This window comes from Tasmannia lanceolata, unplaced genomic scaffold (assembly GCF_043159265.1).
Source record: "Tasmannia lanceolata isolate RefF3 unplaced genomic scaffold, GAP_Taslan_0.1 ptg000013l, whole genome shotgun sequence".
NCBI lineage: Eukaryota > Viridiplantae > Streptophyta > Magnoliopsida > Canellales > Winteraceae > Tasmannia > Tasmannia lanceolata.
This window is the reverse complement of record NW_027518690.1, coordinates 21,396,632-21,418,230: the sequence shown is the minus strand read 5'-3', so window position 1 is coordinate 21,418,230 and position 21,599 is coordinate 21,396,632. Positions and strand designations below refer to the sequence as shown.

General features: G+C 41.6%; 1 protein-coding gene across 3 annotated transcripts in view; it reads left to right on the top strand.

The window, feature by feature from the left end:
• LOC143889942 (myb family transcription factor) overlaps window positions 1-21,599 on the top strand; it is a 60,253-nt gene that overhangs the window by 36,825 nt on the left and 1,829 nt on the right. For all 3 annotated transcript variants that reach the window (XM_077394356.1, XM_077394354.1, XM_077394355.1), the window contains 3 exons: window positions 1,454-1,551; window positions 1,727-1,803; window positions 20,808-20,882. In XM_077394356.1, coding sequence (XP_077250471.1) covers window positions 1,454-1,551; window positions 1,727-1,803; window positions 20,808-20,882 — 250 coding nt within the window. The remainder of the gene's footprint in view (window positions 1-1,453; window positions 1,552-1,726; window positions 1,804-20,807; window positions 20,883-21,599) is intronic.

The following is a 21,599-nucleotide window of genomic DNA, read 5'->3' as shown; positions in this document are numbered from 1 at the left end:
GGCACCAACTCGCCTCGTCTCGTTGCTTCTTGTGAAGTAGTCGCTAAGAGCGCCTTTGGTTGGCACTCCTGGTTGAGTGGGTTGGTTGGCTAAACTCTTTAGGGGGAGTTGGCCCCATAACATGCTGACTCCTCCCCGATAGGCATAGCAGGTGTAGGTTGGAACCTTAGCTGTTTGCTTGTGGGTTGTAAGAGGACTTGCGTGTGCATGTGAGGCACACAACGGGAAATCATATTGCAGCTCATGTGCATGCCCTAAGGGAGATTTGGTTTCGAACTTTGAGTTTTCCAAATGGATGCTCCAGCTTCTTTGGTCGAGGATGGGGGCAAAAGACAATGCATGTTGGGTTGGGTTCCCACTTGCATTGCGCGTACGGACTGGTGCAGGGGGCTTGCTATATTACTTTGCCTTTTGCATTGCGGTATGCCTTGTGGTTAGGCCTATCTCTAGGTCTTCCATGAGTTCACACTGGGATGACCTTTCGTGCTGAGGTGACCTCGGTTGCCCTCGCAAGGTGCATACGTTGCGGATAAGTCCATGGGGCATCTTGCTTCGTGGATGACCAAGCCTTTGCACTTGGCGGATTGGGATGTGGCACACCGCCTCATTCCTTGGTGGGCTTCGACTATCCAGATGGTCCCTTGATGTGGTTGTGTGAGCGCCTAAGTCTTTAGGCCTAATGGAGTAGAGCGTGGATGGACCTGACCTCGCTTCAAGAAGGTTGGAGTTGCCTTGCGGGACTTTGGTCCATGTGTATTGATTCATGGCATAGGTCCGTGCCTTGAATTCCTTGGTCATAGGACTTGGCGGATTATTGCGTAGCATCATCATGCCTCATACGGGATGGGCTTTGCATTGGGCTTGAAGGCCTGATGTTCGATATACTCGTGATGCAGGCTGATCATGAGAGTGGGTTCAGAGTTGGCCTCGGCAAGTCTAAGCTCAGTAGCATGTTGAAAGGTTTAGTCGCCGTGAGCAAAATATCTAGAGGTGCATGTCAAGATCTTAGCCTAGTAGCGCAATGAACAACTCATAAATTGTGTGCACATATGAAGCATCAGGAAGTGTTTGGCATGTGGGGCCTTCATAGCCTTGCACGGGTAAAGGCTGGCCTTAGCATATGTGTATGTGATGTGTGCACGGGTTATTCCGCTAAAACAAAATGCCCGTGACAGTATGGAGGAAATGAAAATGATGCATTTGCTAGTGTTGGAATGAATTGTACTTCCCTTAGAACTAGGAGTCTATTGTTCAATTATTATATATTAAGTGGGTGATATGTAAATTTCTTATATAAATAATTTTTGCTTACATTTGATTGATAAAAGGACAGTGAAATATATTTTTTGATAGCTTTGGATACATTACCATGCAATTAAATAACGTAAGTGATGCTTTTGGATATCTGTGGATAAAACTATGAAATTTTGGTTTTCTCTACTGGTTTTGATAGGATTTTGGTCTCAAGACGAGTACGACACTTTATTTGATCTTGTAAACAAGGATTTGCAGATGAAAGCCTTTGAAGAAAAGAAATCCAAGCACGGCATGGTTCGTGAATTCTTCTGGCTATGATTTCAATTAGTGTAGAATGCTTCTTGTTTTTATTTTAGTGCAGGAGGATTATTACCATGATTTTGGAACCTGGTTCATATTTTATGCTTATAGCCATCTTCTACTTAGAGTATGTCCTATTTACTGAATTTCATTTTCTCTTTTTGGGTAGCTGCGAGATAACATTGCCTGGGAAGCGATTAGTGATAAGTTGGGCACTCGAACCAATATGACGTGCTGCAGGAAGTGGTATGCATTTTATTTCATTAAAGTTACTGATATTAAATTTCTTTGTTTTGGTATACAATAGTTTTTAAATGTGGTGTTCTTGTCTCCCCCCCCCCCCAACACACACACACACACACACACACACACACATATATATATATATATATATATATATATATATATATATATAAATAATACTATAAAGAGGAAGAGGGGTTTTACTGTTCACGGATATATACACACACACACTAGTAAAAAACCCCGTGAGATGCACGGGCTGACAAAGAACTGTACGGACCACATCATAGGTTGATCCAAACCGTCCATGTGATGGAACACAACATCAATAGGTCGTGCCCGCAAAATCATTTCCATAGGCTGAGCCTAGCCCTCCAATCTATAGAGGTTTCCATAATTAAAATTTTTTATGGGTTATTCTCATCCTATCAGGGCACGTGAATTTGTGGATTTTAGTTGCTGCTGTAGCTGTTTTTGAGTCATTTAGAATGTATAATTTGTGTATTTCTAACAATTGGGTTTTGGAGGGTACCAATCTATATCTATGCAGAAATTTCTTTATCTATGAGAAGATTAAAAGTTCAGTAATCACACCCCCTCAACCAAAAGAGAAAATGAAATTGGAAAAGAAGAAATTATTAGCGTGACAGATAGTTGGTTTCTTTTTTGTTCTCTCTCTCTCTCTCTTTTATGTTGGGAAAAGTATGGACCAAGCCATGCATGTAGAAGGCTTTGCAAGACCGGACATGTCAAATGAAAATGGGAGCCAATCAGCCATGTCCATGTGATCTTCATTTGCCTTTTTAGAAAGGAAAAGGGGTGGCAATACCCTTATAACCAATCATAGATTGACACCAAGTTTCGTGGTATCACATTTGGAAATAAAGGAACAATTGTCCTATTTGACAGAAATTGCCTCCCATTCGCTGATGGAATTGTTTTTCTGTAGAAGTTGGTTATTTTCATGCATATATCTTATTATATTCGAATAAATTGTGCCTTTTATGGTATGATTGTTGGTTTATAAATAAACATCTTCAAAAGATCACTTCTTTAAACTGTAACCTTCACAAATAAATAAAATGGGGCAAAATAAAGTTGTATCATTTTATCTCTACATTAGGTGATTTAAATTGCAACTGATTGACTTGGCTTGGTATGGAATACCAACCAAGTTTAAAAGCAGTGAATGGAGTGTAATACATCTATGAAAGGAGTCATATGGTTACATAAAACTAAATTTAAAACATACTATTATTTTTTTTGAAAAGCGACATAGATTCCATTAATATAGAAGGTAGACGGGACCAAGAGTCCCATTCTATAGTACAAAATATTAAGGAAGATTGGGACGGGCATACCCGAAACCAAGATAATGGGAACCAAAAAAATTTATAAGAACATTAAAGCAAAAACAATACTGGTCAGACTTCATCCTAATTCCTTTTAGCTATCCCCAAACTTTTTGATACTGCAATTGGATGGGCTACTTCTAAGGCAGACCTGATGACTCTTCAACTCTCTACCTACGAAGATTGAAATCTACCGAATTTACCAACACTGCCTCCAGACTTGCATGGTTGTAAAAAGAGATAGAGCGAATCTACGGAAACGCCTAAGCAAAGGAGCAACTCCCTCAGCTATGGCTAAAGGCAAGTAACCATAACTGAATAGCTGAAAACAAAACACACTGCTAATAGAATAATGTCTTGCAAGATTTCACTATCCCTAACTTTCCATTCCATTTTCCTTTTCCTTTTCAAATGAAAATTGGCCATCTGAGTTTGGGACTCTTAGAACTTAGTACCTAATAACAGAACTCCTCTTCCGAACCACTTATACCCCTAAAAAACAGTAGGACGACCGCCATACTTCACCCCTACCAAGTGTTCCTTCTGTCCTTAAACAAGGATAAATATTCTCCCCTTCTTGTCCGATGATTGAGATCGAAGATGATTTGTAATCTGCCTTAACCAATAAACTTATTCCAACTGAGTACTGATTTTTAACTTATGACCCTTTATTCCTGGTTCCCTTGGTCAAGACCAACCTCCTCGATTCTTTTCTTCTTGTTCAATAATGTATTAGGTTAGTTTATGCATTACTTGTATTAGTTAGGGGTATTGTAGTCATTGTATGTTGTTGCCCTAGTTTGGGCCTATAGATACATCATATTCATGAGGAGCTCCCAAGTGGAGACTCTCCATCCTTCACTCATCTTCTTCTTCCTCTCTTCTAACCCTAATCTCATTTCTAACATGGTATCAGAGCCAATGGGCTGATCCTTCAAGAAGGAAAGAAGAAGAGTATCTCCCTCCATGCCATCATCCCTTTCTCTCGTATCTCATTTTCCTCTCTTTATCTCTCTATAGTTTCTCCCTCAATTCTTCTCCTCGCTCGTGTCCTTCCCTCCTCCTCCTCCTCCTCCCACTGCCCCTCTTCCCTTTCCCCTAACCCCTCCATTCCCTGCTACAGTAAGCCACTACAATAACTGCTACAGTAACCCGCTACAGTATTGCTACAGTACGCTACAGTACCTGCTACAATACCCAAATAATAAAAAAAAAAAAACCATTTCTATACCTTAAAAATCTCACTCTTTCTCTTTCATTTCGTCAAACACATTTCGTTTTTAACCCATTTTTCCTCTATCGTATATCTCAAAACAAAACAAAAATAATGTTTGTATTACTTGTGTAAACCCATTTTGGGTTCTCCTCCACTCCAAAGCTCTCCTTATTTTCTCTTCTCTATAGCTTTTTTGGCCTATGGCCTTTGTCTTTCTCATCTCATCTTCAAGGTGCACCCCAAGTGTTTGATGAAATGTCTCAAAGGGATTTTGTGCCTTGAAAGTGTTCTTTTTTGTTTCAAGTTGAAGGCCTTTGGCCTCAACTTGAGGGGGAGTGTTGTCTTGTATTGTTTCTTGTTGTTCTCTTGTGCTTGTCTTGTTGTTGTCTTCTTATCATCTCTTTCTTTCTATTACCTTCTATGTTTTTTATGTAGTTCTTCAAGGCGCGCACCAAGTATTTGATAAAATGTCTAAGAGAGGTGTGGTGCCTTGTTTGTCATCTTTCCTTTGTCTTCTTCTCTACGGCGCACACCAAGTGTTTGATCAAATGTCCGAAAGCGGTGTAGTGCCTTATTTGTCTTCTTTTCGTTGTAAGTTGAAGGTATTTGACCTTCAACTTGAGGAGGAGTGTTTTTCATTTAGTTCTTTATGTTTTTTCTTAGGAGTGTTGTCCACTTTGTTGTCTTTTCTTGAGGGGGAGTGTTGTTAGTGTTGTCTTTGTCTTCTTGAGGGAGTGTTGTCTTGTTTTCATGTCTTGTTTTTCATGTCTCTTCGTGTTGTTCGGTTTTTTGCCTTATCCCTTCATGTTATCTTCTTCCTCCTTTTCCGGGCGATGGCTTCCATATCCATCGTTGGTCGGCTCTCTTACAGGCGACTGTCTTTTCCCGTCGACCTCTCCTTTCCGGGCGATGGTTTCCCCATCGTTGGTATGCTCTTTTCAGGCGACGATGTTCATGCCGTCGACTTTGTCTCCAGGCGATGATGTCTCCATCGTTGGTTGGTTATCTTCCTCTTCTTATCTTCAGGCGACGATGTTCATGCCGTCGACGTTGTCACCAGACGATGGTTTCCCCATCGCTGGTTGGTTATCCTCTTCCTATCTTCTTATCTTTTCAGGTGACGATGTTCATGCCGTCGACCTAGTCTCCAGATGATGGTTTCCCCATCGTTGGTTGGTTATCCTCTTTCTCTCTATCCCTTCTCTCCAGGCAACAGTTTCCCTGTCGACCTTGTCTTCGATGATTTCCTCATCAGTTGCTATCCTCTCCACTTGGCGTTGTGCTGCTTCGCCAATGTTCGTTGTATGCACCTTTGGTGTGCCTCTTTTGCTTGCTGAATTGTAGCTGTTCTTGCCATGGCGCCTCCATTGCCCTCGATATGCGGATATGTTCGTTGTGCTCTCATTCAGGGAGAGGCCCTATTTGATCGCTCTCGTTATTGTGCTACTTCAGGGGAGCTACTCTTTTGATGGACATTGATCTCGATGCTGTTCATGGTGGCCTTTGTTTTTTTGTTTATGTTTTTCACCAGCTTGAGGATGAGTGTTATACCAAGCTGGATGTGCATGAGCTTCTTATACTTTTTTAGTTGTTGACGTAGTTCTTTGTAGCAAGCTGGAGCTTCATAGTATATACATTCCAGCTTGAGGGGGAGTGTTGAATAATGTATTAGGTTAGTTTAGACATTACTTGTATTAGTTAGGGGTATTGTAGTCATTGTATGTTGTTGCCCTAGTTTGGGCCTATATATACATCATATTCACGAGGAGCTCCCAAGTGGAGACTCTCCATCCTTCACTCCTCTTCTTCTTCCTCTCTTCTAACCCTAATCTCATTTCTAACACTTCTTTCCTTGGCTGATCCTAGCCCTCCAATCTATAGAGGTTTCCATAGGTTGTGCCCGTAAGATCATTTCCATAGGCTGATCCTAGCCCTTCAATCTATAGAGGTTTCCATAATTAAAAAAGCATAAAGGGGGAGGGGGGGGGGGTAGGATTGAAATTATGTGGCTTTAATGGGTGCCTTTCTTAAAAAGCATAAAGGAGGGTGTAGGATTGAAAATATGTGGGCTGAATGGGTGCCTTTGTTAAAAAAAGTCAAAAAAAAGTGATGTGTAATTCTCATAGAATTTTGGGAGAAATTCAAATAATTCTCTCATTTTCTCTTCTGCTATATATATATATGGATTCAAGTGTCCATTGAAACATGTCTTTTTCACATGCACCGACATGAAACTCTAATGGATATGCAGTCGAAACATACATGTTTCCACCGAAATTGTTGAAATACTACAGAAAAACTTTGCTTTATAGATCCTGTGATTATCATATTGTTGATTTTTTTCCTAAAAATAAAAAAAATGTAAATAAAAAATCAATAGAAATACCTCAAATGATGCCTATAAGGTCGTTGCCTTGCATTAATGGATTGTTTTTCTTCGTTTTCATCTTATCATTTTTGCTATTCCTCGGATCTCCCACCATCGTGAGCATTGTCTTATCGCTCCTCACGGCACGGGCCGCTGCCAAGCCTCTATAATCAACACGAAAAACCCATAAGGTAACGCTTTCTTCTTCTTCGATTAGAAACTCACATTCTCTTCATCATTTGGTAAAAGTAAGGTGAAAGAAAACTGTCATGCCTCCAACTCAGCAGCACAATATGGGGACTTGGCAGCGACTGCATGCCTATGACCTTAACCTCGTAAGCATGCATGACATCAATTTGAAATTAAAACTTCATAATAAAGCCATTCTATATAACATCAATGATTATTAAATAAACTTAATTTTCATAAATTTGTCAAAGTCATCAGTAAATCCATAAATCTCATAATACTGCTCAATGAAGAATGAAGTGTGGGCCTCCAAAATATTTTGTATTATAAGATTTCCTCCATGTACTTCCACCAATCTCGAAATGAATTGACTTGGTTGACTATCTAAAATACGATAAATACAGAGTGAGATAGACAACTAAGTAATCACTAGCCTTAACTAGCCGTAGATCAAATATTTCAAGATTGAGAATTTTCAAGAAAATACACCGATTTGTACAATTTCATAAAACAATGAGAATTTTGAAATCTTCAATGCAAGTGGCCAGGCTTCTGCGGGGTCAACGAGTCAAAATGAGCTGGCTAGGGATTTCGTGTCCCATCGGGATAGGCTGGAAAATAGGTGGAATTGATCACTTTTGAGAAGTGGCCTGCTGGTGGAATCTCGACTGTTGAATTACCTTGACAGATCTGATTCCTCCTGGCCTTTATGTGGGCTCTCTCAAGTAACAAGTGGCCGTTGTATGAGCCCAGGTCTTATGGGCTTTGGCCAACTGGGCTGGTTGGTGTGGACCTGGAATGGAGGCCTTCCGAGCTCAAGTAGGGCCCTCTTTTTCTTTTTGAAAGATGACATTCTCATTAATATTCTAAAAATTACATTGGGGAATAGGAGTCCCTCCTGTCATTACATAGTAATAGACAAAGCTGGCTAGGACATACCCCGGGTCAAAAGTCGAACAAACACAATAGGACTCAAGACCCTTTCTTCCTGCACCAAGCTATGGGCAGACCTTACACCACCCCTAGACCAAAGACTCAATTCCTTTTCAAAACCCTAAGAAAGATTGTCTTCTCCTAGCAACAAACCCCTTCTAAAGCCTTTAGAAACCTCAACAAGATCCTTAATTCCTTGAGATCCTGCTCCCATTTCTACGAATCAGGAGGGGGGCATGACATTCATCAAAACAGACTTGTCATCACCATCAAGATAGTCATTCAGTTTGTACTTTTAGACAAGTCGCTTAAGCCGAACACTTTTCCAACTCCTCCATAATATGTTGGATTTGGAAATCCGGCATATCAAGAAAGAGAGCCTCCGTAGCTTGATAAAAAAATCTAGGATTTTTTCTGCTCGCAATCCTTTCTTCCACTAGCCGGATACCCACCGCCTTATTAGCTTCCCAGTTTTGTCTCCTCGCAACCCTTTTCTTCAATCAAGAGTAGTTTAAAGAAAGGGTGTTTGTACAACGGTGAATGGGTATCTTTGGCCGTAGCAAACCCATATAGGTTATACCAAGTGAAGAGCTTGTCTTGAGACTCTAACTTGAATAGTTTCCATTGCCCGCGAAGAAGATCTCCCGACAACTCTTTGTGAGTTGAGGCGTTGATGGAAGCCCTCTCTTCATTATAGATCATCGTTCGCATCCTCTTAAGGATATTTTCTAATACCATGATTTCCATGAACAGCCGTCTGCAGCGCCCTCCAGAGCAAGAGGAAGATTCTCCTGTATTAACGAGATTTTCCATTCCTCCTTTGTTGATGGTGAGGACAAATAATATCAGGAAAATCCGATGGAGTCTTCCCTGTGGTTTTTGTGCCTCTTCAAGATATTGAACTAGAGAAACGTTTTAATACCAATCTCAAACCCTAAAAACTTCCGCTCCTAGAAAAGAGTGCTAAAATAGAGAAGAACTCAAAAACGCGTGTTGAATAAATAGGAGCTATAACCCACTTCCCAACAACCAAGAAGCGATAAGATAGAGGATACATCAGCATTTTCGTTAATAAGTAAGACCTCCCGTCTAAGGAAAGAACTGAAGAAAGGGTCTCTCCAACTCCAAAAAGCCAATATCTACAATCGAATGGGGGCAAAGGCTAATGATTTACCCGTAAACGGATCCATAATGATTTACCCGTAAACGGATCCATAATGATTTACCCGTAAACGGATCCATTCCTGGCTGATTTGGAATAAATTTTTAGCAGATTTGAAAAACCTGCTGCTCTTTTTTCTTGACCCTAAATTTGCGACATTCTCCAAAATATTAATAAGGAGATTTTCTTTTGGTCTTGGTACCATGGCCAAGAGATTTAAACCATGATGACAGCCACCAGGGGCCCGATAATCGGAGGTGTGCCTTTTGAGTGGAGGCCACCTGTCTTGATATTCTTAATGGGCAGATCCAGCCAGGCAACTTTCTGCCTAGGGGCAAGAGGTTTTGGCTTGACTGACTCAGGACGTCCCAAAGACGGACGGGATTGACCTGGGTTGCTATTTTCAGGTTCTACCACACCTTTTCCGAGTCCTAGCTTAGGTCCATCCTTGGGCGGCACAACCGGAAGATTTGATTGTTTAGGTTTGAAATTTGAATTTATCAAGGGATCCGAAAGCTCACCGGAAAGCCTCCTCTGAATCACCAGGGATCTTGCAGCTGACGAACGGATACACAAACCAGAAGGGCCCGAGGTAGAGGACTCATGGATGGATGAACAAACACAATTTGTAGTTTCGGGAAGATCAACCCCGATGGTATAGATCCGATCTAAAATCCTGATTTTAATACAGGAACTGGGAAAATGCCAACGGGGGGCTAAGATTTTGGCCGAGACAAAACTCATAATTTTGGTGGTTACCTTCCATCTTGGTTTTCACAGCCTTACCAAAGAGACTTCCTATAGCCTCCACAGTTGGAACAACCCAAGCATGCAATGGGATGCCATAAAAATTAACCCAATGAGCTTCCTCACCTTGAAGAAACTCCTTTTCCACGGAGAGAGAGAGAGAGAGAGAGAGAGAGAGAGAGAGAGAGAGAGAGAGAGAGAGAGAGAGAGTGATTACCCAAAGCCTCAGGTCCCTTATCGAGAATCTGTGATGCCTGCATTTCTGTTTCAATCATAAAAAGAATCTCGTTCTCCACCAAAATAGAAGGGCATTGTAAAGATGGAATGTCCCAAGACTTTTGTGCCCAACTCCAGAGCTCCTGTAGGGTCTCATTATGTCTTTCTTTTTGCCTATCAGGTAGGCTTTTAGGGTATCCATTCGTACATCCACTTCCCTAGCCGAGATAGATAAAGAAGGGCTCCCTGAACTCCTATGAGGGAAAATTTTGCTAGAGTCAGGCCAACGATCGTCTTCACCACAATCAACCTTTAGCCGAGGGGTTGAGTTAGCACGGGATACCCATTTTGAAGAGTTTTTGGCACGTTGACACTAACGGTATTTATCTCGCCATCTGAAGTTAAGGTATTTACGGGGAGAACAAGACCAGACTCGTGGCTTAGGTTTCCTTTTGGATCCCCCCTCCCCCCAAAAAAAATAGCGTAACAGGTGAGGGGGTCGATTTCACTCTGACTTGCGAGCACCTTCTGCATCTTTTCCACCATCCGAAATTGTGATAGAGGTAATGGGGGCACTGCCAATCCTCAGGCCATGTAGTTGAAATCTTTTCCATAGCCTCCATTAACTTTTGAGATATTAATTATCGCACGTTGTGCCCAGTCAGTTCAACACCATTTCCTCCAGCCATTTTTTGCACCGAAAGATAGGGCCCTCCTCTTTTAGCGGACAATTTTATTGCGAGTCCATCCTCTGTTCGTATTTCTTTCATTCCTTCTCCTGGTTCTATAGTCAATGATGTTTTTCTGGTACCCCTCGATATTTCGGGGTCTTGCTCTTCAGGAGTCTGTCAGTGGAGGCAGCCGATAGAGTTTGTGGTTGATCGGAGTTCTGCAGACGGGCCAATACCAGGGTTAGTTCCAAGATCGACGGCTAGCCCCTCTTTATCTATCAATTTGTTAGAGGATCAATTTGTTAGAGGCCTTCTTAGAAGCGGCTAATAACTCAGGAGAGGATCCTTCGAGGAAGGTTTATCAGGTAGAATCTAGCAGTTCAATCTAGGCGATGCCGTGCGTCTTTAAGGAGACTTTCGGCCAAAGGAACTTGAGAAGAATCTGTCAGCTAAGTAAGCTGAGAGAGCATCCCTAGTTCCCCTACTCACCAGGTACCAAAGCAAATTTTTTGTATAATACATTTGCTTCTTTCTTCTGTGGATTGTAGGGAGCAGGGCATGGTTCTACTACTCTTTTAATTACTGACAGTGATACACCAGTAGCCTCTCCAGTCCTATCCTCGGGGATTCCATCTGTTCTTACCTCGCATTTATCAGAGGAGGTAGAGGATAACACTAGGGGGGATGAGATCATCTTTCAGGAGGAGGAAAATAGTTGTAATAATTTTGATAGCTTCGATTCTGCACCGATCCTACAGCAGGAGGTATCTTTCACCCCAATTTCGTGGGTGGATCCAAAAGATGAAATTCTGGAAATATTCATGAACCTTGTTCTATCTACTAGCAAGTCTTTGGGTTTGGTTTTTTCTAGACCTTCCAACGATCTGAAATGTATGTTCAGAATTGTGGTGAAGAGAGAGTTAGATTTTAAAGATTTCTCGGTTGCTCTGTTAAAATCTGATATAAGATACGATGAGCCAGCCAGGAGAACAATATTGAGCAGGGGCAGGTCTGGTGGCATAAGAAGTGGCCGCAAGGGAAGAGTTCTTAGTTGTTCTAATTCCTCATGAAGATTCTATCATGGAATGTTAATGGGCCCTGCCCCCTAGACCAGTGGGCTCAGGTGAAGGAATTGTTTAGGATTAAAGGCTTAGGAGGGCAAGCTCGTTGGAATTTTATATCATTGGATGCAGTAGATCTGCAGGTGGCATCCTGATTTGGGACCAATCTAAATGGGTGAGACAAGACCATTGGATTGGAAGTTTCTCGGTTTTGGTAGTCCTTAGCAAAGTTGGGGAAAATATAAGGGTGACCTTTACAGGTGTTTATGGGCCAATTATCAGGGCAGACATACATTTGTTGTGGGAGGAACTTGTGGTAGTCAGAGGAAAGTGGGCACATCCTTGGTGCATTGGGGTTTGACTTTAATGAGATTCGATGTACCTCGGAAAGATTTGGGTGTAGGAGCAGAAGTCAAAATATGGTGGTTTTTGCAGACTTCATTGCTGAAAACGAGATGATTGATCTGCCTCTGGCTGGGGCTCAATTTACCTGGGCTGGGAATAGTAGCCGAAGTCGGATTGATCGGTTCCTTATATGCCCCCAGTGGCTTTCTCTCTTCCCTGAGGTCCTTCAAAAGGCGCTTGTTCACTCCGTGTCGGATCACTGCCCCCTTCTCTTAAACCCAAGACTGGAATCTTGAGGTCCTTCCCCGTTTAGATTTGACTTGGCTTGGCCAGAACAACCTCGTTTTGACGAGATGTTGGGGAATTGGTAGGGGAGCCATATGGTCAGTGACCCTGCTGATAAGGTCGTTGGGGAAAAATTGTGGTATGTCAAGAAAAGAATAAAGATAGAATTAAATCCTTAACAGAGAGGAAGTCTTGGCTAATGCAAAGAATCAGGGTCTTAAAATCAGCTGAAGAAAAGTGGTACTGCTACCAACGAGGAGAGAGAAGAGTTTGGAAAAATTAAAGAGGGACATAAACGGGTTATACTGTAGGAGGAAATTTCTTTGCGCTAGAAATCAAGGGTAAAATAGTTGAAAGAGGGGGTAAAAATATAGCGTATTTCCATGGAATGGCAAGCACGAGAAGAAGGGGAAACAGAATCGAGGCCATTGAGCTTGAAGGTAGAATCTCTCATAAAAAAGAAGAGCTATTTGAACTTTCATAGGGAATTATACTCATCGGATCGGGTAGAGCGCCTTACTCTTGAGGCAATTAACTTTGATGTGCTTGAAGAGTCGGGTAGAATTGCCCTGGAGAAACCATTTGTGGAATAGGACGTTGAGAAAGGAGTTTTCTCTCATGCTCGAGACAGAGCGCCTAGACCGGATGGTTTTTGTCTTGCTTTGTTTCAAATTTGTTGGGGTTATGTGAAGGAAGACATTATGAGATTTTTTTTTCAAATTTTTTTGAAGGGTTGGAGTTAGATAGGAGTACCGGTGAAACTTTTATAGCCCTGATTCCTAAAGTGGATGGTGCTTTGAAGGTGTCTGATTTTAGGCCTATTGGTGTTGTGGGATGCTTGTATAAAGTTTTGGCGAAGGTTTTGGCAGAGGGGTGCTTCCCGAAGTTATTTCGGCTTTCCAATGTGCTTTTGTTAATCAAAGGCGGATCCTAGCTTGCTTGTTAATTGCTACTGAAGCGGTGGATTACTTTTAGAAAATTGGAGAGGGGGGAATAATTTGCAAATTGGACATGGAAAAAGCTTATGATCGGGTGGAGTGGCAAAGCTTAGACTATCTGCTAGCAAGGATGGGGTTTGGTTTGAAGTGGAGAGGGTGGATGAGATGTTGTGTTTCCTCGGCGTGGTTTTCCGTTCTCATAAATGGGTCCCCTAAAGGTTTTTTAAGTCACCCAGAGGGTTACGTCAGGGCGATCCTCTTTCTCCCTTCTTGTTTGTCATTGTGGCTGAGACTTTGAACTGCCTTATGGAAAATGGGAGATCGTTGGGCTTGATTGAGGCATTTAAAGTGGGCAAGGATAGGATTGAGGTGTCACATATCCAATTTGCTGATGATACATTGTTTTTTTGCCCACCACAAAGTTTGAAGGTTATGAATATAAAGGCTATTCTTAGATTCTATGAAATGGTTACAGGCCAAAGATCGAATTTCAACAAATCTCGCTTGTTTACTGTTAATGTTGATGAGCCAGTGGCGCTTGACTTGGCTAGTATTATTGGATGCCCTTTGGAAAGCTTCCAACTACGTATCTTCGTCTTCCTTTGGGGAAAGGGAGACTTAATAAATCGGTTTGGGACCCTGTAGTGGATAGAATTGACAAGAGATTGGATACATGGAAAATGAATCTGGTATCAAGGGGTGGCAGAATCATGCTAATCAAGGCTGTTTTGCAAAACATTTCTATTTATCTGTTGTCTTTATTTAAATGCCCTGACAGTGTAGCACAACGTATTTAACTTATTCAGCAGAGATTTTTTGGGGTGGTTAAAGGGGATACCTCTGGTGGCTTGGGAGGATGTATGTAAATCCATTAAGGGAGGAGGTTTGGGAATCAAGAAAATCAAGAAAGTTAATCATTCTCTCTTTGGTAAGTGGTTGCGGCGCTTTGGGGAGGAGCAACCCCAACTGTGAGCCAGGGTGATAGCAAGCAAATATGGTACTGAACCGGGACATTGGGAACCTAAAAACCTATTCAGAAAACCAAGGTTCACAGTTTGGAGAGACATTACGAGTATGCGCCATAAATTCAACCAGAGGATTCGGTTTAGAGTTTATTTGGGTGACAAAATCAACTCTTGGCTTGCGAACTGGTGTTCTTCTTCGTTAAAAGTCTTGTTCCCATCTTTATATACAGTTGCTTTGAATAAAGATGCTTTAGTGAAGGACTGTTTTGAGAGAAGTGGGGACATGGTGGTTTGGAATCCAGCTTTCAGAAGGATTTTTTTGATAGAGAACTCCCTTTAGTTATGAGGTTGTTTGAGCTGTTAGAAAGTTGGTATATTCGTCGGTTTGGTGTGGACAAGAGGGTGTGGATCTAGGATTCTAATTGTGTAATCACTGTCAAATCTTTTTACAAAAGTATGGTGCCGTGTCCTGCTTCCCCTATTGAAGCAAAAGTGTGAAAGTTTGAAGCTCCTCCACGGTTTGTACTTTCGGTTGGGCGGCCCTTCGGGATCGAATCCAAATGATAGACTAAGGAAGCGCAAAATGCTAATTGTTGATCATTGCACTATGTGCATACCGGCTGGGGAGTCGGTGAACCATTTATTTATCCACTGTGCAGTTGCTAAAGAGGTATGGAGCATGATGCTTTCGAGGTTTGGCATTGCCTGGTTCTTCCCTCTTCAATCTTAAATTTCCTTGAAGGGGCTGGTCTATGGTTCCGTGGAAGAGAAAGGGGAAGGTGCTTTGGTCTGTCTTTCCTAGCAACCCTATGGGTTATTTGGAAAGAAAGGAATGCAACGGTTTTTGGTGGGGTTTCCAAATCCTCCTATTATCTCTTCATCAAAGTATTAGTTTTGATCATAGCTTGGGCAAAATGCCTTCTTTTTTTTGGTTTTGTTTTGGCTTCTGACTTATGGGAAGGTTGGATGGAGATTTGTCTCAGTGAGGAACCTCGTCCCTCTATTGTGCAAGCTTGGGAGCCCCCTCCTCGTGATTTGATGAAACTCAATTTTGATGCTCCAGTTTAGGGAATCCAGGTCCGGGAGGTATAGGAGGGTTCATAAGAAACCAAAGTGTAGTAGTAGTATGGGCGTATTCAGGACTAATTGGAGTCGCCGGGGCTAGTGTAGCGGAGGTTTGAAGCTACTCCGGGTCTCGCTGGTTTGGGTCTTTCGGTAGTACCACCGTTTGAAGGCCTTCTGGTGTTGCAGGGCAAGCTCTCCGGTGAACCTTTGGAATCCACTATAAATTCAAATTTTAATTCTGACCAATCAAATTCTAAAGGCACGTTGCTCAAGAATGGACCTGTGGAAGGTGCGTTGGGATCTGGGAACAAGAGATTTGGTCAAACTTGCTCGGTACCTGCTGGGTCCGGCTCTAAATCAAATGACCTACTCGCCCTAAAAGAAAAGCTGGACGGATGGATCCTCCTACCAAGAAGAGGATCTGAATTGGTCCTATTCCAAAATTTAGGAATTTTCAGGAATCTCTTAAATCTCAGGCTTCTAGTTTGAACCAGTTTGGATTAAAACTCAAGGCCCGGAAGGCTAGTTCTAAAGGAAAGCTTCTTAAAAGGAAATTTGAGAAACCTTCGGAATCTATTCCAGTAGGGATAAAGAAGAAATCTTTTAGCCGGATTCCAAAATTTCATAAAACATTTTCCCATCTGCCCAGGGATGTACTGCCTATGGATAAGTAATCAATGGCCTCCCCCTAGCTTAGATGAAGTTTTTGGGCTTGGGGGAGCGGGGGCCCAGTTCATAGTCTTTTCACTAGGGTTTGGGCTAAAGATACTTAAAGCGTACTACAGAAGTTTCCGTGATCTCATTTTTTTTGGGTGTTGGGGAGAGGGCTGCAATCCTTAGCTATGTAACATTTTGGTGTGAAAACAAGCATCCTGTCAGGATTAGGTTATCATTTCTCATCTTGCCTTCGCGTGTTGAGCATAATTCTCTACATAGCTCTATTATTGAAGAGAGAGAAGTTGTCAAGGTTATGGTATTGGGTTAGAGGGTATTACAAATCCCGTATTTTGAAAGCAAGTATTTATACGCAATAATGGAGAAGGGGGACGGTCATTGGGCGGTGACCCTTATATAAAGGGGGAAGGAGAGACCAATGGAATCCCTTTGGAGAGTTGGGTGATCTGTTCTCATCTTCAAACAAGCAGGAATGGACAGTCAAAATAATTCGCAGCACGACTCACCTTCATGCTCCGGGGGTTGGAACAGGAAGTTATTTATGGAGATTTTGGTTTTGGAAAAGATTCTTTACAGGATGAGAACGATGATTTATGATGAAGAGAGGGCCTCCATAAACGACCTGACCCATAAAGAGGTTTCGGGAGATCTTCTTAGGAAGCAATGGAAATTATTTAAGAAAGAGGCTTAAGATTGTCCTTGGATATTCCATAGTCTCTGTGGGACAGCCACGTTTAAAGATACTCACACGCCCTTGCATAAACATTCTGTCTTCAAATTAATTTTGAACGATGAAAGGGTGCGAGGAAGCGGCAATGGGAAGCTAACAAGGCGGTGGGCATCCGGCTGGTGGAAGAAAGGATTGAAGGTAGAAAGAGTCATGGCTTCTTGGAAATGAATCCAGAGGACCTTCTCACAGACATGCCGGTCTTTCAAATCGAGCACCTTCTGGATGAGTTGGAGAAGTGCTCTTCCTAGGTGAGCAAATTTGTGCTGAGGTGCCCCAGGGAATTTTGTGGAAGGAGGGTGGTCTTCATAGCTTTCCGGATGATTCTAGAATATATGACCTTTTGGTGGTCTCTATACAAATGGCGTTAGAGGCAATATGGTCGGCATGGGACTGGGTTTGGAATAGAGGGATTTTTTGGGAATCTGGTGTCACGTCCCAAGTCATCTTTTGTTTGTTTCTTTTTTGGGACTCCTAGTTCCAGTTCGTTGTAAAGTTGCTTGAAATCTAATTATAATTTGTCATTTTTCAAAAAAAGTGTAACGGAGGTTAGAGCCGTCCATCAAGGAATTCTTCGGTTGGAGGAGAATCTCTCGATAAGGTGATACTAGAGGGCGGTTCGCTAGATCCCATTCGATGGTTAAAGGGATCCTCGGTTCCGCCTCGGAGGTTTGCTCATTTTTTGAGGAGATTTTTGACAAGATTGAGGGGCCCTCTATCACTTTTAACCATGTCAGGAGATTCGCTAATAGTGTGGCGGATCATTTGGCTAAGGAGTAGATAGGTTGGCGTTGAAGTGGTTTGAATCTTTGGTTTTCTACCTCCTTAGTCGGGCCGTGGTCTATATTTTCTTTTCTTATCCTTTTTTTTGTGTATGTTTGCTCTGTACTCTTCGGGTTGACTCTCTATCGCCTTTTTTCTTATTAATGAATTCTTGCTACAGTTCAAAAAAAAAAAATGTTTTCATGTTTTTTTTTGCAAAGCACATTTGCATAAAACAGTTCGCAAATTTAAACACTTGCAGAAATCCATAGCCTTTGCGACTACGTCCACATATTACCCTTGTGACAGGGTTGAAAACCACATATTATCCATGTGGCAGGGTCGAAAATAATACCCCATATCATCCCTGAGACAGGGTAAACAATAATATCACGTGGAATAGAGAATATGATCATTTTACTAATGTTTAACCCCCAATTGACAGGATTAGATCATAGTCAGGCTGATTGTCCATAACAAATACAGAATAAAATCTTTCCAAAATTTAATAAAGTAATTTTAGAGCATAATAATCACAATGCAAAATATGTTCACAATCTTGAGTATCAAAATCCAAGAAATTTCAAGTGATTCATGATGCAGGTGCATTCTTGCTACTTTGTTGCTGTCCTATTTTCAAGGTGATTTTTGGACTATTAGATGGAAGAATCTGGAAAAATGATAAACTAGGAAGTTGTAGCCCTTTTTGACTTGTTTCCAACGAGTATAGGTGTAACCTTGTGAGTGACTTAACTAGTTAATGGGCTAGCTTGATCGTTTTTTCTTCTTGTATTATTCTATTAAAAGTGCAGCTAGTGTAAAGAAGATTTTGTAGAAGAATTTTCTAAGTATTTTGGTAAGAATTTCACTTCTTGTTCTTCCTCCACAACCCTAAGGATTGAGTTCGTCGATCCTAACGGTATCAAAGTCGTATCAGAGCATCTAGGTGTAACCTTGTGACGGTGATCGTGAGGCGATCCTACGTTAGTGCTTACTAACGGGAAATTTGCACTAGTTCGTATTTCTCAATGGCCAACCGACGCCGCCGAGGTTCGATTGAAACAGAGGCTCCCAACCGAGAGAGGGATCTCCGTGATATCGAAATTGAAGAGTTAAAGGGTCACGTCCAAACCCTCACCGAGAGGTTAGCTCTTCAAGAGCCTCAAGATGAGGTGGAGGAAAGTAATGGATCGGAGTCGGACGTCAACCTTTTTGTTCAGCCACGCCAACGCCAATGAGAGAGTGACGGTTCTTCTTCGAGACGTCCCCTTTTCGTCCACGTCACCGACGTACACGTGGAGGTTCCTAAGTTTGAAGGAAAGATGCAACCGGATGTCTTCATAGAATGGCTTACTGCCGTTGAACAAATTTTTTATTACAAAGAAGTTCCTGACGAGCACAAAGTGAAGATCACATCAATCAAACTTCGCAAGCATGCCTCAATATTGTGGGAACGACTAAAATTTCATCGAGAAAAGACTGGAAAATCAAAGATCAGATCATGGGAGAAAATGAAGAAAGAGCTTTGTAAGAAGTATTTGATGGAAAATTATCTACAACATGCTTTCATGGACATATACCAATTCCAACAAGGGGCTCGTTCCTTAGATGAATACCCTGAAGAGTTGACAATATGATTGTGCGATGTGGAGTTGCCGAACCCGAAGAACAAACTATTGCTTGTTATCTAGGTGGGTTGAGGCATATTATCAAAGAAAACTTGCAACTCCAACCTTATTGGTCCTTAAATGATGTTCATCGTTTGGCTAACAAAGTGAAACAACAACTCCGGCTACGACAACATCAATGGCCAATGCGTTCTTTTAGCACTCATAATCAAGGTCATGAGTCTACTCCAAACCGGGGGATTACGTCTCATTCTTGTCCCTCTAATAATGTCTCTCGACCACCCAAACGTGATGCGGCCCCGGTTTATAAACGGGCTAATCCTTCGTCGCCCCAATGTTTCAAATGCCAAGGATATGGTCATATCGCATCGGAGTGCCTCAATCGCAAAGTTGTCACTCTTGTGAATGGTGAAATACAAGAGCTCGATGATGACGAACCAACAACCGGGCCTCAAGAAGATGAATAGGAGGTCACTCATAGCGATCAAGGCGAGCTCCTTGAGGTCCGAAGAGCTATGAACATGGACCGCTCTAAAGAAGACAACGATTGGCTTCGCCGCAATATTTTTCGTACCCGTTGTACTTCTCATGGCATGGTTTGCAATTTTATCATCAACCTGGGTAGTTGTGATAACATTGTCGCAATTGTGATGGTGGAGAAATTTTTCCTCAAGACCGAACCTCATCCTATCTTGGGTTAATCATAGAAATTAGGCGAAGGTGTTTAAGTGTTCCCTTGTTCCTTTCTCCATTGGCACTATGTACCGAGATGAAATTTGGTGTGACATACTACCTATGGATGCATGCCATTTACTTTTGGGGCGGTGCCCTTGGGAGTTCGACCACAAGGCCATCCATGATGGTTTCAAGAATACCTACTCTTTTGTTAAGGATGAAGTTAAGGTAACTTTGGCTCCCTCTAGGATGGAAAAAGGACTCAAACCCGCAAGGGGGGAGAGTAATTTTTTTTCTTTCCAAGACCGAATTTGATCAAGAGACCAAGGAAAATGGCATATCCTATGCTCTACTTGTTGTTGAGGCTAATAAGGAGCATGATTCTTTCCCTAGGGACCTTGCACCAATCCTTGAGGAGTTCCAAGATGTTTTGCCAAATGAAATCCCTCCCGGGCTACCTCCTATGAGAACTTTAGATTCCTATAGAACAACCAGCCCTTCTCATATAATCTAACTTGAGTTTAGACCCATCCAGAGATAAGGGTTCTTGATTTTTTGAGTTTATGTCACTGACCCAAAATGTAGCATGAGTAATGCAGTTTGGTACCTGCGCTTTTAGAGTGTGGAATGTCTTGACATTTATGCATCATTGCTGAGGCATCTACTCGAGGCGACCTCTGTTGTTAGTTGTTGCTAAACCAGCATCACAAAATGTAATAATCATTTTGACATACTTTCAGGGTTCAATTTTAGTTAAGGGACTATGAGAATGTTGGTTTTTTCTTTCTAATCAGGGCTGGTTTTGCAATCTTCTTCTGGTTGAGCATATATGGTTTTCTAGAATTTTATAAAAGGTCTCTTTATATGCAAGAAAGTGGTATGAAATATGAACTACTTTATCAGATTCAATAGTTCAAACCTGCATGAATTTTTTGGAATGAGCAGTAAAACTGTGATTATAGGGGGGTTGTTCTTTTTTTCCATTTCATCTTTTGCTGAAATGATTGACATTTGCTTTGTTTTTTAGGTATCATTCATTAGCATCATCCATGGTAGCTAAAGGGTTATGGGACAATGCAGATGATTATCGATTGCTTGAAGCGTAAGGCTCTCGGTTCTTGGAATCTCTTTAGTGGAGTTGACATATTAATTGTTTTCTCTTTATTGATGCCTAGATTTGCTGTTTAGCATGCAACAAAAACACTCCATTCTGAAAAGAATGCTCATTTTTCAGACATATGTAGAATTGTAGAATGTAGACACATATAGCTCAATGAGCTTTGGAATTGCCTCATCTTATCTTTTCTGTTGGTTTTGGTATTATTTCTAAACCATGTATATGCTTACTATTAGTTTTCTATTTGTCTAGACACGTTTCTGTAGCTTTGACGAACTCCTATAGTTGTCTAGCATATGACACAAGATTTTTTTCCGAAAAGGTACAAATAACCCATCTATATTGGGTTCTAGTAGATGGATGGTTTGAATAATTGAATAGATAGTTCCACCTGTTGATTTTTGTCAGCTAGTAAATTTACAGGGAAATGCATATGCACTTACCATAGAGCGGTTCATTTATCAAGTGGTAGCCTAATGTTTCCACGCCCTTGTTTTGGTACCTTTCATCTTCTCTATTTTAAACTCCTTCATTGCTTCTCACTGGGACTTGAAATAACCAGTGTGAGTCTAAAATAGAGAAGGGAGGAAGCCAAAACGAAGGGTTGGAAATATCAGCTTCATTTTCAATATGGTCATATGTATGGAAACCAAAACAAAGGGCTGGAAATATCCTCTACATTTTCAATATTGTCATATGTAT